General features: G+C 41.6%; 1 protein-coding gene across 1 annotated transcript in view; it reads left to right on the top strand.

Annotated features, from left to right (window-relative positions):
* Nucleotides 1–15202, top strand: part of TNFAIP3 (TNF alpha induced protein 3) — a 51006-nt gene that overhangs the window by 23922 nt on the left and 11882 nt on the right. Inside the window, exon 10 of the mRNA XM_058170938.1 lies at nt 7438–7541. Within this exon, the coding sequence (XP_058026921.1) occupies nt 7438–7484 (47 nt within the window). The 3' untranslated portion in view covers nt 7485–7541. The remainder of the gene's footprint in view (nt 1–7437; nt 7542–15202) is intronic.

The raw sequence follows: 15202 nt of genomic DNA, 5'->3' as shown, positions 1-15202 counted from the left end.
AACAATGGACGCCAAGCATGGCCATAGCTTCCTGAGATCAATTTTCAAAACTAAGAGGCAAAAAAAGCTACATTATTTTCATAGGGGTGGAAGTGGATAGGTAGGGGTTCTTTATTCAAGTGGCATTCTGCAGTTTATGAAACAGACAGATACCCCCAAGAAGCCAATTCGTGCTGCTTCTTCCTGTTAGAACTGATTATAAAAGTAGAGATGGCAATTCTGCTTTCTTAAGAAACCTCTTAACCGGCTGCAGCAGCTACAAAAAAATACTAAAAGAAATTAAAGAGACCTACGTATGAAATTTCCAGATTCATACACTGCTACTTTGGTACTTGGGGGAGAAGGGTGGCATTACTATTATGAATGTAATAAGAAGTGAGCTGTGAATGCCACCTACAACCAAAGCAAAATGAGAACATCAATGCTGTTCTTCACATCAATTTTTTATTCTTATCTGCTCAGTCTTGCAAAGCTATTACTCATATCTCTCACAAAAGGTGTTTCGTATAATGCTGAGGTACCTTATGCAAATTACAAGTCTTCTGAATCAATTGCAGATTAAGCATTTTAAGTACTCTGGTATTTCCCTGATCTTTGGGGGAAGATTTACTTCAGATTAGGAGACAAAATCTCGTAATGTAGGGGGGTTGGTACCCCCCTGCATAGTGTCCAGGTTGTCCACAATGCTAACAACATCGGCTTCCAATTTTCCATAATTGTTAAGGCCATACAACACACACACACCCATCTGGGCAGAAGAAAAGTTTCTCCTTGCTTCCTTTCCTCAGGAGCAACTGCTTCCTTATGAGATCTGGTGTGGAACAGGAACTTAAGATGTCTATAGAGTTTCTCACTCATTCAGTCATGGTTGTCCCAAAGGTGCTTTTTCAAGACGCTACTGGACTTTCTTGTTTTTGTTTGAAGTTGTTTTGCTTCTCATCCAAGAAGCTTCTTCAGCTGTCTGCAAAAAATACAAATCCTTCCATTCCCCACCGTCCAGTCAGAGCTGAAGAAGCTTCTTGAATGAGAAGCAAAACGTCTGCAAAGAAAAACAAGAAAGTCCAGTTGCCTTTTGAAAAAGCACCTTTGGGACAGAAAGTTAAGATGGATTTTAAATCCTAAATTTTTCACATGGAGGATTCTTTTGTACTCTGAGAGGCAATGGCAGCTTCACACACACACACACACACACACACACACACACTTTTCCACCAGAAGGGACATAGTAGCAGAAGTAGATGTTACTCAACTGGAAGACTTACCGATAACTCATTGCTTTGACTTCCTCCCTGTCTACAGATAGGGAATTTCTTTTGGGAAGACCCAAAAGACTTCTCAGAGTTTCTCTATCCCTTTCCTTCCCTAATTTCATTAGCATAGAGAAAGATGGAGTGGATCTGCCTTGCTCTTTGCTAGTTATAGTTTTGTTATACTGGAAGTCCTCTACTTACAACCATTTGTTTTGTGGCTGTTCTAAGTTACAACAGCACTGAAAAAAGTGACTTACGACTGGTTTTCACACTGACGAATGTGGCTGCCTTCCCATGGTCACTTGATGAAAATTTGGATGCTTAGCAGCTGGCATGCATTCATGACTGTTGTACTGCCCCAGGATCATGTGATCACTATTTATAATCTTCCCAATCAGCTTCTGACAAGCAAAGTCAATGGGAGAAGCAAGATTCGCTACAGTACAACTACAGTAACTTGCTTAACTGTTGCGCTTAACAGCTGCCTTACTTAGCATCAGAAATTTGGGATTCAGTTGTGGTCGTCAGTCTAGGACTACCTACCTATAGTTAGAGTGTAAGGCTTCTCTAGGTTTGGATAATAATTTTACACTGTATCCTATCTTCTGTTGCCCCATACATTCCTTCCAACAGGTTCAGGAAGGAACTTCTGACTGAGAAAAGGCCAGGGATATGGCTACATCAGCAATTCCACAATTATTTCCTTTTTCTCCCCACCATCTCGCTCCTCTGACATTTGCGACCAAAGTCTTTGCGGAGAGATATTCCTACAGAAAGTTTCTCAGCGACTGGGACATTATAATAAGGCTTCAAAATTCTCTTCCCTTCCCTACTTTTCTTCAAACTGATATGAATTTTTTAGAACAATGCACCCTGCTCTCTCCCAACAGTAAAAGCACCAGTCCCAAAATTCTCTACTGTATCATCATAGCAAATACCCCAATTTGTTAAAATTGGCACAACAACAAGCCCATATACACTGTTCATTTTCATTTTTTTAAAAAAAACCAATGCTGAACCAAACATTTATTCACTTCTTCTATTTTTTCTAGTTCTTGCTCAACAGAATAAGAATTCAGGGATATCAACTACCTCTGCCTGACCCACATTTCAAACTCAATGTCCATTGCCATACCTGTTCACAACCAGATTCGGGTGAGAGTTTTAACAACTCAAATTTTGCCAGATGCTTCCCCTCGCTATAAGAGCCTCTAGAAATGGATGGGTGGGTTAAGGGGCATAAAATCTCAGCAGGTGACTCCATGAATGTGATGCCCTTGTAATAACACAGAAGTGACTCTGAATTCAAAGAGCTAATTCCGGCCAAAATCTCCCAGGTAGAGTCCTTGTCAATTCTTGAATAATTTAATTTAAACAAGTTTAATGCCAAATCATTGACTAGTAGGGATAGGACAAAGAGATGATTCCTTTTCTTTTGCAACATCCTGTAAGGAAAAACTTAAAGCTCTGGGTAAGAACAGACAACCAATGTACAGATAGTCCTCCACTTATAACAATTTGTTTAGTGACCATTCAAAGTTGCAGCAACACTGAAAAATGTGATTTGTGACCATTTTTCACAGTTACAGCTTTTGCAGCATCCCCATGATCGTGTGAACAAAATTTGGATGCTTGACAACTGGTTCATATTTATGAAGGTTGCAGTGTCCCAGGGTTATGTGATTCCCTTTTGTGACCTTCTGACAAGCAAAGTCAATGGAGAAGCCAGATTCACTGAACATCTGGGTTGCTCACTTGTCAACTGAAGTGAATCACTTAACAACTGTGACAAGAAAAGTCATAAAATGGGGCAAAACTCACTTAACAAATGTTTCACTTAACAAAAGAAATTTTGGGCTCGATTGTGGTTGTAAGTCAAGGTCTACCTGTGCTTATATTATTAAGAGTTATATAATAATATAATATACAGAGTGTGTGTGTGTGTGTGTAATTAAATGGCATATGTCACACGGACAGTATCAACATAGATATAATATTAATATTACACCATGCTTAATTATTGAACTCATTGCAATGAATCTCTCTGTATCCTGATACCTTGCTCCAAGCTTTCATTTCATCTTTTTCTTATGTACTGCTTAAATGTGAAGAAAATTTCAGATGCATAGTACATACTTAAGCAAAAGAGTTCTTCCCACCCCCTTTAGCAAATTCTCCCTCCAATGTTTGCCTCTGTGAAAAGTTTCATGTTTCTGGTTTTCTGGCCGCTTGGTTCCTCCTTCTGGCTCAGTTTCCATTTCGCTTTTCTTTTCTCTATTATCCTGGCTGCTCAAACCATAATCTTCCTCTGCCAATCTGCTAGGTGATTTCCTCATGGGTAAAACTTGCCAGCCCCTTTTTCTTTATGTGTTGACCAAAGTGCCAGTTGGTGATTTAAATTTCTTAGCAAACAGCCAACTTCCCCTCTCTTGTTGATAGCTGTGAGGAAAAAAGCTTCATGCACTGACTTCCTTCTTTATAATGCTAAGTGCTTTTATTAATATAAACCTTTGCCTTACTCCAGGGGTGTCAAACATTTTACCACTCAATTTCATTGAGGGCCACATCAGGGTTGTGTTTGAACTTGGGGGGCCAGGTGGAGGCGACCAGGGTTCAAAAGTTCAGAAGCAAAAGAAGAAGGATGTAATCCTTTCCTCTATATCAGGGGTGTCAAGCTCAAGGCCTCTGGGATGGATCTGATCCGTGGGATGCTTAGAACTGGCCCATGGGGCCGGCTGTAAACAGCAAAGGTCTGCGGTGTCTCTGCCAGCGAAAATGGAGCTGTTTACAGGACGGTCCTGCGGGCCAGATCTAAGCATCCCACAGGCTGAATCCAGCCTACAGGCCTTGAGTTTGACACCCCTGCCTTATTTCCTTATATGCTTAGGCTAATTCTTTCTAGGTTAACTTTTCTATTTTTTCTTTCTCTTTTCTAGACATACCAAGCTAAACTACTGCTTCTATCTCCTTTGTCCCTCATCCACATGTGATTTGGACCCTCAGCTCACCTTTCTGAAGTCTTCTGAAGTCTGTCTGTCTCTCTCTCTCCTACCCTCCTAACCGCCCGGCCGCCCTGTTTCGGGTGACCCGCTCTCTCCTTCAACAGGAGGTGCGGGAGGACCCGTTACAAGGGCATGCCGAGGAGTTTAGTGGTTATCTATACGATAAAATCGTTCAGCTTCGGGATGGGTTGGATCAAAATTGGGTAGATCCAGGTGAGAGGTCAGAGACTCGTCTTGTTGAGACTGTTTGGGATGGATTTGACCCTGGGACTCCTGAGGACATGGACAGGTTGTTGGGGAGGTTGAATGCCACCACATGTTTACTGGACCCGTGCCCCTCCTGGCTGGTGCTGGCCACGCAGGAGGTAACACGAGGCTGGCTCCGGGGGATTATTAATGCTTCTTTGTCGAAAGGGGTTTTGCCTGCTGCCTTGAAAGAGGCGGTGGTGAGACCCCTCCTAAAGAAGCCTTCCCTGGATCCAGCTGTTTTAGGAAATTATCGTCCGGTCTCCAACCTTCGCTTTGTGGCGAAGGTTGTAGAGAGTGTGGTGGCATGTCAATTACCTCAATACCTGGATGAAACTGTCTATCTAGACCTGTTCCAGTCCGGCTTTTGGCCCGGATACAGTACTGAGACGGCTTTGGTCGCATTGGTTGATGATCTCTGGAGGGACAGGGACAGGAGTTATTCCTCTGCCCTGGTCCTATTAGACTTCTCAGCGGCTTTCGATACCATCGACCATGGTATCCTGCTGCACTGGCTGGGGAGTTTGGGAGTGGGAGGCACTGTTTATCGGTGGTTCTCCTCCTATCTCTCTGACCGGTTGCCGACGGTGTTGGCAGGGGGGCAGAGATCGACCGCGAGGCGCCTCACGTGTGGGGTGCCGTAGGGGTCGATTCTCTCACCTCTCCTGTTCAACATCTATATGAAGCCACTGGGTGAGATCATCAGTGGTTTTGGGGTGAGGTACCAACTATACGCTGATGATACGCAGCTGTACTTTTCCACCCCAGGCCACCCCAACGAAGCTGTCGAAGTACTGTCCCGATGTCTGGAAGCCGTACGGGTCTGGATGGGGAGAAACAGGCTCAAGCTCAACCCCTCCAAGACGGAGTGGCTGTGGATGCCGGCACCCAGGTACAGTCAGCAGCAGCCGCGGCTGACTGTTGGGGGCGAGTCATTGGCCCCGATGGAGAGGGTGCGCAACTTGGGTGTTCTCCTGGATGGGCGGTTGTCTTTTGAAGATCACTTGACGACCGTCTCCAGGAGAGCTTTTTATCAGGTCTGCCTGATCCACCAGTTGCTCCCCTTCCTTGACCGGGATGCCCTATGCACGGTCACTCATGCTCTTGTTACTTCTCTCTTGGATTACTGCAATGCTCTCTACATGGGGCTCCCCATGAAGAGCACCCGGAGGCTCCAGTTGGTTCAGAATGCAGCTGCGCGGGTGATAGAGGGAGCCACTCGTGGCTCCCATATAACACCACTCCTGCGCAGACTGCACTGGCTACCTGTGGTCTTTCGGGTGCACTTCAAGGTTTTGGTTACTACCTTTAAAGCGCTCCATGGCTTAGGGCCGGGTTACTTACGGGGCCGCCTACTGCGACCGATTGCCTCCCACCGACCCGTGCGCTCTCACAGAGAGGGACTCCTCAGGGTGCCGTCCACCAAACAATGTCGGCTGGCGGCCCCCAGGGGAAGGGCCTTCTCTGTGGGGGCTCCCACCCTCTGGAATGAACTTCCCCCAGGACTCCGTCAACTGCTTGACCTTCGGACCTTTCGTCGCAAGTTGAAGACTTACTTGTTTATTCGCGCAGGACTGGCATAGAAATTTTTAGTAGCTTTCATATTTTGATGTGATTTTATGGGGTTTTTATGGTTTTAAATGGTTTTAATTTTGGCCTGATATTTAATAAGTTTTTTAATCATTGTTTTATTCTGTATATAATTACTGTTTTATTTTGGCTGTGAACCGCCCTGAGTCCTTCAGGAGAAGGGCGGTATAAAAATCTAATAAATCTAAATCTAAATCTAAATCTTCCCTCCCTCCCTCCCCCTCTCTCTTGTCTCTCTCTTTATATCTCTCTATCACTCTATTTCTCTATCTCTTGATCTATCTTTCTAATCTATCATCTATCTGTATCTATCTATCTATCTATCTATCTATCTATCTATCTATCTATCTATCTATCTATCTATCTATCGGTATCTATCTACCTTACCTATCGTCTATCTATCTATCTGTTTACCTTACCTATCTGTCTGTCTGTCTATCTATCATGTATCTAATCTAGCTCCTTGGTGCAAAAGGAAAAGATGCTTAGGGTGAAAGTTTCTTGTACCTTACATAATTTATGTTTTTCCAGACTACAGCAACTATGTCTTCAGGCATTTAACCTAATATAAATTGGTTAGTCAACATTTGAACTGTTGGTACTGAAGCCACATACTAAACTGAATTCTATTCACGCTTCTTTACTCACTCAAAAAAGTACAAATTTGCAACATGCCAATTGCCAGGCTACTGGTCTTCAGTGGACTGCGATATCTTGTCCAAAATTCATCTAAACTTAAAGTAACACATTAATAAACAGCAAACCCGGGGCAAACATTGCCTAGTGGCATTGCCAAGGTTGAGAAGGCCCTGAGCCAAAGACCCACGTGCATTCTGAGTTGTTTTTCTTTCCCATTGGAGCAAATATGTTCAGTATCCTCACAGGCTGAGAACTCTGAGGTCTGCTTGATTCACTCATTGAAGTTCAATATTAAATAACATCTGGGTGGCTGCAATCATATCTGATCAGCCAAAAAACTTGTTTAGCAGCAGTGGAGAACATCTTTGTGATCACAATCACTAGCACCCAGTGGTCCTCCATAATTTAGTTTGTTGTGTGATAGAAATTTATAAGTCATGAGGAAAATGGCTACAATAGTAAACTATCTGTTGGCTTTTTCTAATCATTAATTCCACATGCTAATATTTTACTGAATGTTTTGTTCCAGAGTATTCTCTTAATTTACCTTTGGATCTGCATAGATGAGAAGCAGGGTAAAACTTATTTTAGAGCTAAGTAAATAATTTTTGGACATAATCCTTATCTGTTTAGTGATCTGGTAGGATTAAAGAGCTTTGAAGACGTTCCAAAGTGCTTTAAAAAAAAACCCTGCATTTGATTTCTTCTAGATGAAGACAGACGGTACTCCGAAGATGTGAAGGAGGACTGGTGGTGAGGAATGCAGTTTCTGAATGTTTTCAGAGCAGAATATCACATCTCATCACTCACCAAGGTAATTCATTTACCTCCCTTGGCTCTTCAGATGAACAGGGTGATAGCAAGCATGCCAAATTTTGTCATTGTTTGCTACAGATCAACCAATCAAAAGAATGAAGAAAACTATTTTTTTTAAAAAAATAATAATTATAGTAATAGAAATTTGTCCCCCTTTATTTTAGAAGCTCCCATCTCATGCTAACAAATGGAATGGCAACACTTGTTTGAAAAATGGTTTGCCTTTCTATTTTAAAACTAAAAAATATTTTGAAAAACACAACAGTCGTAGCCTGCTTACCAGACTGCAAGTTGCTTCTCAGACATTGACTGTACATATCCCTTGACTAGAGGAGACCCTATGTCATGTACACAAAGTAAAATACTCCTTGCAGGTTTTTTTTAAATTAGAACTTTTAAAACAAACAGTAGATCTAAGGAAAACTCCATTGATTTTTTGATTGAGTTGAGTTGAGTTAATGCCTGACAGCCAGCAACACTGGGTAGCTTACATGTCAACAATAGGAACAGTAACATGAAAGGAAAAAACAAGTACATTCAGAACAAGCAACCCAATACATCCAAAGAAAACAAACATTAACTTGACAGTCACTTTAATCCCAGGCCTGGAAGCAGGCCCTGGTTTTCAGACACTTGTAGAACAGCTGCAGGGTGGAGCCATGTGGAACTCTGGGTTGATGCCCTTCCAGAGAGTAAACACTGCAACAGAGAAGGTGCACTTCCTAATAAATGACATTGTTGAATTGAAGGGACTGGAAGTGTGCCAACTGTGCCCAGTCTTACTGAGCAAGCAGAAAGTATTGGAGATAAGATGGTTCCTCAAGTAATCAGGCCCTATATCCTAAATCTGTGTACCAAGGCTGGAAAAGAGCTGCATCTACCTTTGATTAAAATCTATCAGAATGGTATAAATGGTCCACCTTCCCTTAAGCCAGGGCTGTCAAACTCCCAGCTGTGGGCCGGATGTGTCATATGCCGGCCACGCCCAGTTTAGTGAAGGGGGAAAAGGTCCCACTATGTCACATGATGCCTCCTTGACGACGTGAGTTTGTTACACCTGCCTTAAGCTCACCGAATGAGAGAGAACTTATATTATGTTATGCCCCAACCATGAGGTTTTATGCAGAGGTGGGTTTCAGCAGGTTCTGACCAGTTCTGGAGAACCAGTAGTGGAAATTTTGAGTAGTTTGGAGAATTGGTAGTAAAATTTCTGACTGACCCCACTCCCATCTATTCTCTGTGTCCCGAGTCCCAGCTGATTGGGAGGAAATGGGGATTTTGCAGTAACCTTCCCCTGGATTGGGGAGGTAATGGAGATTTTACAGTATCCTTTCCATGCCACGCCAACCAAGCCACGCCCACCAAGCCATGTCACGCCCACCAAGTCACACCCACAGGTAGTAAAAAAATTTGAAACTCACCACAGGTTTTATGTAACTTCCACATCATGCTTCTTATCACAGATAAATTTTCTATTTTTGCATAGTGTATCTATCCTATGTGGTGCTTTTAGTTTAGGTTTTAGTGGTTGATCAGTATATTTGGAATTCTTCCATTTAAAATCTGACCACCGGGAGTATTACCTGACCAGTTTCCTCCTTATTAGGAATCATCAGATATACACCATGTACATCTGACAATTGCTAATAAGGTCATGAATTGCTTCCTAGTGTTCTCTGATTGCAGTGTAATATTTTCCAAAAGCTGGAGGAAGCATGGATAATTGAAACAGAAGAAAAAATGTTTGAATTTTAATAAGGATACTAACTCCTTTGAATACAAAATTTATAAAAGCATAGTTTGGGGAGTTGTTGCGATGAGTTTTAATATTCAACATTTACTTCTTTCTTATTTCTTGTTCATTATAGATTAAAATAATTTATATACATATACATACATACATACATACATACATACATACATACATATACATATACATATACATATACATATACATATACATATACATATACATATACATATACATATACATATACATATATATATATATATATATATATATATATATATATATATATATATATAAAGTTAAATGGGCTATGATGGTGCAGTGGTTAGAATGTAGTATTGCAGGCTAATTCTGCCAACTGACAGCAGTTCGATTTTCACCAGTTTAAGGTTGACTCAGCTTTCCATCCTTCTTGTATTTGAAAGGCTGAAGCTTCATTTAAAGCTGCCTGCAACTGTCTGCAGGCATCGCTGCGTACCTATATCACGAAGGCCAATGCTGGCTAAGTAGATGGTCCAACGCGCACCCCTTCCAAATCACAATTGTGTGTTGTGTGGAGGTGCACGTTCTGTGTGGAGGACTTCCTTTTCTATGCTTTGCTGCTGGAGAAAAGTTAAAATTCCCATGTGATAGAGCCCAAAGCACAGAAAAACCTCAAAGAAGTAGTGCAAGATTGGAAGACATGGAGAAACACCGCCCACAGAATGGTCAAGAGTCAGACACGACTGTCTGGATAACATCATCAGAGCCCAACACTATGTTTCCAGCATTATACTGACATTTTAAAACAAAATGTACAATGAAACTTGTAGTTTGTTCCCAAATGTATGGCATCATCTCTACTAATCTTCACTTCTTTCCACATCTTGGCAAGCATTATATAAAACATCATTACAGTACTTGATTTGGCCACAGTTGGCCATGCTAAGGCTAACTGTGCTTGGTAGGAGGTTTGTATTTCAATACATTTGGGGACACCAGTTTGAAGATTAATCTAGAAATGAAATGCTTAGAGATTTAAAATTAATGCTTGGATGATTGATAATGGGTGAGAAGAGTAAAAAAAAATAATGAACCAGTTTCCTGAAAGTTCCCCCAAGAGGCAGCTATCACCTTGTCTTTTCAGAAGACAAATGACATTCGATAGAGATGAAATAACCTTGGAGATTCTGTGCTTCTTTTTCTTGCAAGTGACAGTAAGAAGTAATATTTGCATAGATCACTTTCTCTATTAGCAATGAGACTTTAAGTGAAATGTCTTGGCATTCTAGTGTTGGGTTTTACTGGCGTTTACTGGCAGAAAGCGGTGAAGCAACAAAAAATTATTTAAAACAAAACCATTTTAATGTTGGAAAAGTTCTTCGCTGCACCCTTGAATTATTATCAGTTCTAGTATACAATGCATGATCGTAAATATATCGTGATTTTGACTGTCAAGCTTCAACAACTTCCCTACTTCCCTCCTTTTGTGGGATGTTAAAGACATACCATGCTGTGAATGTAGTATCAGCATTTGATTTCCAATCAAATGCCAGTACATATACTGTACATACAAAATGATTATGGAAAAAGAGCAGAAATACATGACTGTTCAGCATATTTGGAATTCTTCTACTTAAAATCCTGAAATGATCCCATCAGGCTCTTGTGAAGATTCAATTTGTTATTATAAATCTTGAAAAAACAATGCCGTAGTTCAGTGATGGCGAACCTTTTCGGCACTGAGTGCCAAAAAGGGAGCGCATGCACCTGGGCTGCAATCTGGAAAAGGAGCTGCCCAGGGTGCATGCACATGCCTGAAAACTTCCAGTTTCAGCTATTGAACTTCCAATTTGAGCCAGCTACTCTTCTGGGTTTCTGGCGCGCATGCGTGCACAACGATCAACTAGCCAGCATGCATCCCCACACAGGAAAAAGGAAGACTATCTCTTCTAGTTTCTGGCACTGCCGCATGCAAAAAGGCTAGCTGATCGTCGCGCACGCATGTGCTCCAGAAACCCAGAAGAGGAACGGGTGACTCTGCGCGTGCCAGGCAACATGGGTCTGCGTGCCACTTCGGGGACACATGCCATAGGTTCGCCATCTCAGCCTTAGTTAGTTGTCCCCAAAATTGGTGAAATCTGTGAGCAAGGTTTCCATTAGTGCCCATGGAAGAGTTATTTCCAGGGTTTTGGAAATCCCATCTCCATTCTCAGGCAGAGATGGTAAGTGTTCGGAAAAACACCTCTGGTTCCAATCCCCTTTGGCCTTAAGGCTTTGCAGATGTTGCTAACCAAGGGTGTCATGAACCAAGGGTGTCATGGGCCAAGGGTTCACAGCCATTTCAAGAGAAGGGGAAGTCTAAATGTTGCAAAATACAAGATTTCTGTTATATCTCAAGACTTAAGAACCAAAACTTTAGCAAGAATTAGATAAAACACCCCTACTTAACTTGGCCATAGTTGGTCATGCTAAGCAGGCCAGTCCGCCATCCAGCTGAAATCAGAAAGGAACTGTCTGGGATCTTTTTTTTAAAAAAATTCTCCAAAGTTGAGCACATTTTCAAAGTTCCTCAAATTATTTTACTTCAGACACATTGTGTAACCTGCCTCTCTGAAGAAGTTATGTATTTATTTATTTGTTTGTTTGTTTGGTCATATTTAAGGTACAATAACCAGGGGTGAAATGCTCCCGGTTTGGACCGGATCGGGTGATCCGGTAGCGATGGGGGCAGGTAGTTTGGAGAACCAGTAGCAAAAATCCCTCTCCCCCCCCCCACATGCCCTCCCAATCACCCGGTCCCCACTTGCCTACTTGCTACTTCTTTCGGGCTCGCAAAGCCTTGCTTCGTCTGCTGCAATCAATAGCATCAGCTAGCAACTGAATTTTTATTTTCATTTTATTTTTATTTTTTATTTATTTATTTATTTTGTCAAACACATACTAAACAGTATAAGTATAAGCATGAAATAAACACACAAAATGAATACAACCAAAGGGAACATTAGGACAGGAACGGTAGGCACACTGGTGCTCTTATGCATGCCCCTCACAGACCTCTTAGGAATGGGGTGAGGTCAACAGTAGACAGTCTTAGGTTAAAGTTTTGAGGAGACCACGGAGTCAAGTAGTGCATTCCAGGCATTAACAATTCTGTTACTGAAGTCATATTTTCTACAATCAAGATTGGAGCAGTTCACTTTAAGTTTGAATCTATTGTGAGCTCATGTATTGTTGTGGTTGAAGCTGAAGTAGTCTTCGATCAGAAGGACATCTGCCTGCAATCCATCTCATTGGTGAGCAACTCAATCTGCCTGCCTCCAATTGGGTAAGTAACTGGGGGGGGAGCTTTAAAAAAATAGTTATGTGGGGTTTTTTTAAGGAGTTTTATTTTATTTTTTTAGACAGCAATTTAAAGTTAAGGAAGTTTTAAATTTAGCTGCTTTTCTCTAAAATATAGATAAAATAAAATAATAAAATAAAATATTTGTGCAGCTTTCTGAGATTTGGTGTGTTTCTGTAGTGTTTAACTAAGAAACACACAAAATTCACAAAGCTGTATGTGGCATTTTGTGTGTGCGAGAGAGTCAGTTGTGTCCTGTTGTGTTGTGTGTGTGTAAAGTGTGAAAGTTGGTTTTTGAGCTTTTTGTGGCTGTGTGAGGTTCCTGCTTGTTGCAGGGGCCATTTTGGGTGAGGTGCAGCTGCTTTTACCTTGTGTGTGAGTCAGTTGTGTTATGTTATGTTGTGTTGTGTTGTGTGTGTGTAAAGTGTGAAAGTTGGTTTTTGGTACCTCTTATTGTTTTGTGTACTTTGTTTATTATTTTTATTATTTATTGTTATTGGCCACGCCCACCCAGTCACCTGACCGCCAAGCCACGCCTACCAATTAAGCCACGCCCACAGAACCGATAGGGAAAATTTTTAGATGGCACCCCTGACAACAACCTTGTGAACCACCCATCTCTGACACAGAGGAAGGGAATGTGGGAATTCCCTCTAATGCTGGGAAAGGGGGGGGGGGGAGAAGAGGATGACTAACAGCAAGAGGAATAGATTCGATTATAATAGCGATGAATGCACTATTTGAAGAGCTAAAGGACCAAACCATTGTGGAGAAAAGCTATGTAATTGGCAAGAGCTGACAAGGATAGTAAAGATAGTACATAATCAATCAGTCAATTGCATTTCACCACTACTGCCCACTATAAAAGAAAAAAAGGTGAAGGAATAAAAGTCTAGAAAAAATAAAGCTCCTTTGTTTTCTTTTCATACTGGAGGCTAGAAACTCGCAATAGGAAAAGTGTCCCTTGTTAAGTTTCTCTTTCTCACATGACTACTTACAGATCCAGTAGCCTATCCAGGAAAAGGAAAGCAAAAAGTTTTCCATCCCCCTCCTTGTCTTAAACATCATGGCAATATTTGCTTATTTTCTTTTGGGTGGATATCTATCTATAATATGTTGTGTAGTTATAGATAAGGGACGTGGTGGCTCAATGACTAAAATTGTCGATCGAAAGGTCGGCAGTTCAACGGTTTGAATCCCTAGTGCTGCGTAATGGGGTGAGCTCCCGTTACTTGTCCCAACTTCTGCCAACCTAGCAGTTTGAAAGCAAATAAAAAATGAAAGTAGAAAAATAGGGACCACCTTTGGTGGGAAGGTAACAGCGTTCCGTGCGCCTTTGGCATTTAATCATGTCAGCCCCATGATCACCGAGATGTCTTCGGACAGCGCTGGCTCTTTGGCTTTGAAACGGAGATGAGCACTGCCCCCTAGAGTTGGGAATGACTAATGAGGGGAACCTTTACCTTACCTTTAGTTATAGACCAGTGGTGAAATCCAATTTTTTTACTACCGGTTCTTTGAATGTGGCTTGGTGGGCGTGGCAGGGGAAGGATATTGCAAAATCCCTATTCCCTCCCCACTCTGGGGCCAGACAGAGGTATTTGCCAGTTCTCTGAACTACTCAAAATTTCCGCTACTGGTTCTCCAAACTGCTCAAAATTTCCGCTACCGGTTCTCCAGAACCTGTCAGAACCTGCTGGATTTCACCCCTCTTACAGACAACTATAAATGCTTTGCTCAAGAAAAATACAGTACATTATGACTCACTTCAATTCTCTTTCCAGTTTAATACTGCCATCTTGTGGACACACTCTAATATTTGAAGCTGACCCTATAGTTGAATATTATCCATTTATTTCCTGCTATAGCTATACATCAGGCATCTCCAACCTTACAATTTGGCGACTTGTGGACTTCAATTCCCAGAATTCTGAGAGTTGAAGTCTACAAGTCATCAAGTTGCCAAGGTTGGAGACCCCTGCTATACATAATGTACATGCATAAAAGGATCGATCTATATCCCTTAATTACATTGCTTAGCCATACCTAGATATTCACTTTAACTATATTAAAATAAATCATGCCTATTGGAGAACAGAGCCAGGTTGGTGTAGTGGTTAAGTTACCAACCTATAAATCAGGAAACTGTGAATTCTAGTCTTGCCTTAGGCATAAAGCCACCTGCGAGCCTTGGTCAGTTATTTTATCTTAGTCCTAGAAAGAAAGCAAGGGTAAACCACTTCTGAAAACTTGCCAAGAACACTGCAGAGACTTGCCCAGGAGTCAACACTGACCTGAAAGCCCATGGAAAGTTTACCAGTTTATAGAAGAAAAAAGGGAAAGAAGAATGATAACTCTTCCTGCTTTAAAAAGTTATCTTAAAGGAGGAATGGTCATCATTAGAGAGTAGAAGGGTGTCAATGGTGAGATAGAAGAGAACCTGGAAGGCAATTGTAATTGAAGGTCCAATTGGTGCCAATTACTTGCAGGACTATTGGAAGGAGAAGATGTACAGTGGTATCTTGGAACTCATTATTCCAGAAGGCATGATGAGTACCAAAAATGATGGGTACCAAACAATTTTTTC

The sequence above is a fragment of the Ahaetulla prasina genome, chromosome 1 (assembly GCF_028640845.1).
Source record: "Ahaetulla prasina isolate Xishuangbanna chromosome 1, ASM2864084v1, whole genome shotgun sequence".
NCBI lineage: Eukaryota > Metazoa > Chordata > Lepidosauria > Squamata > Colubridae > Ahaetulla > Ahaetulla prasina.
Note: the sequence above shows the minus strand (reverse complement) of the source record. Positions and strands in the feature narration are given on the sequence as shown.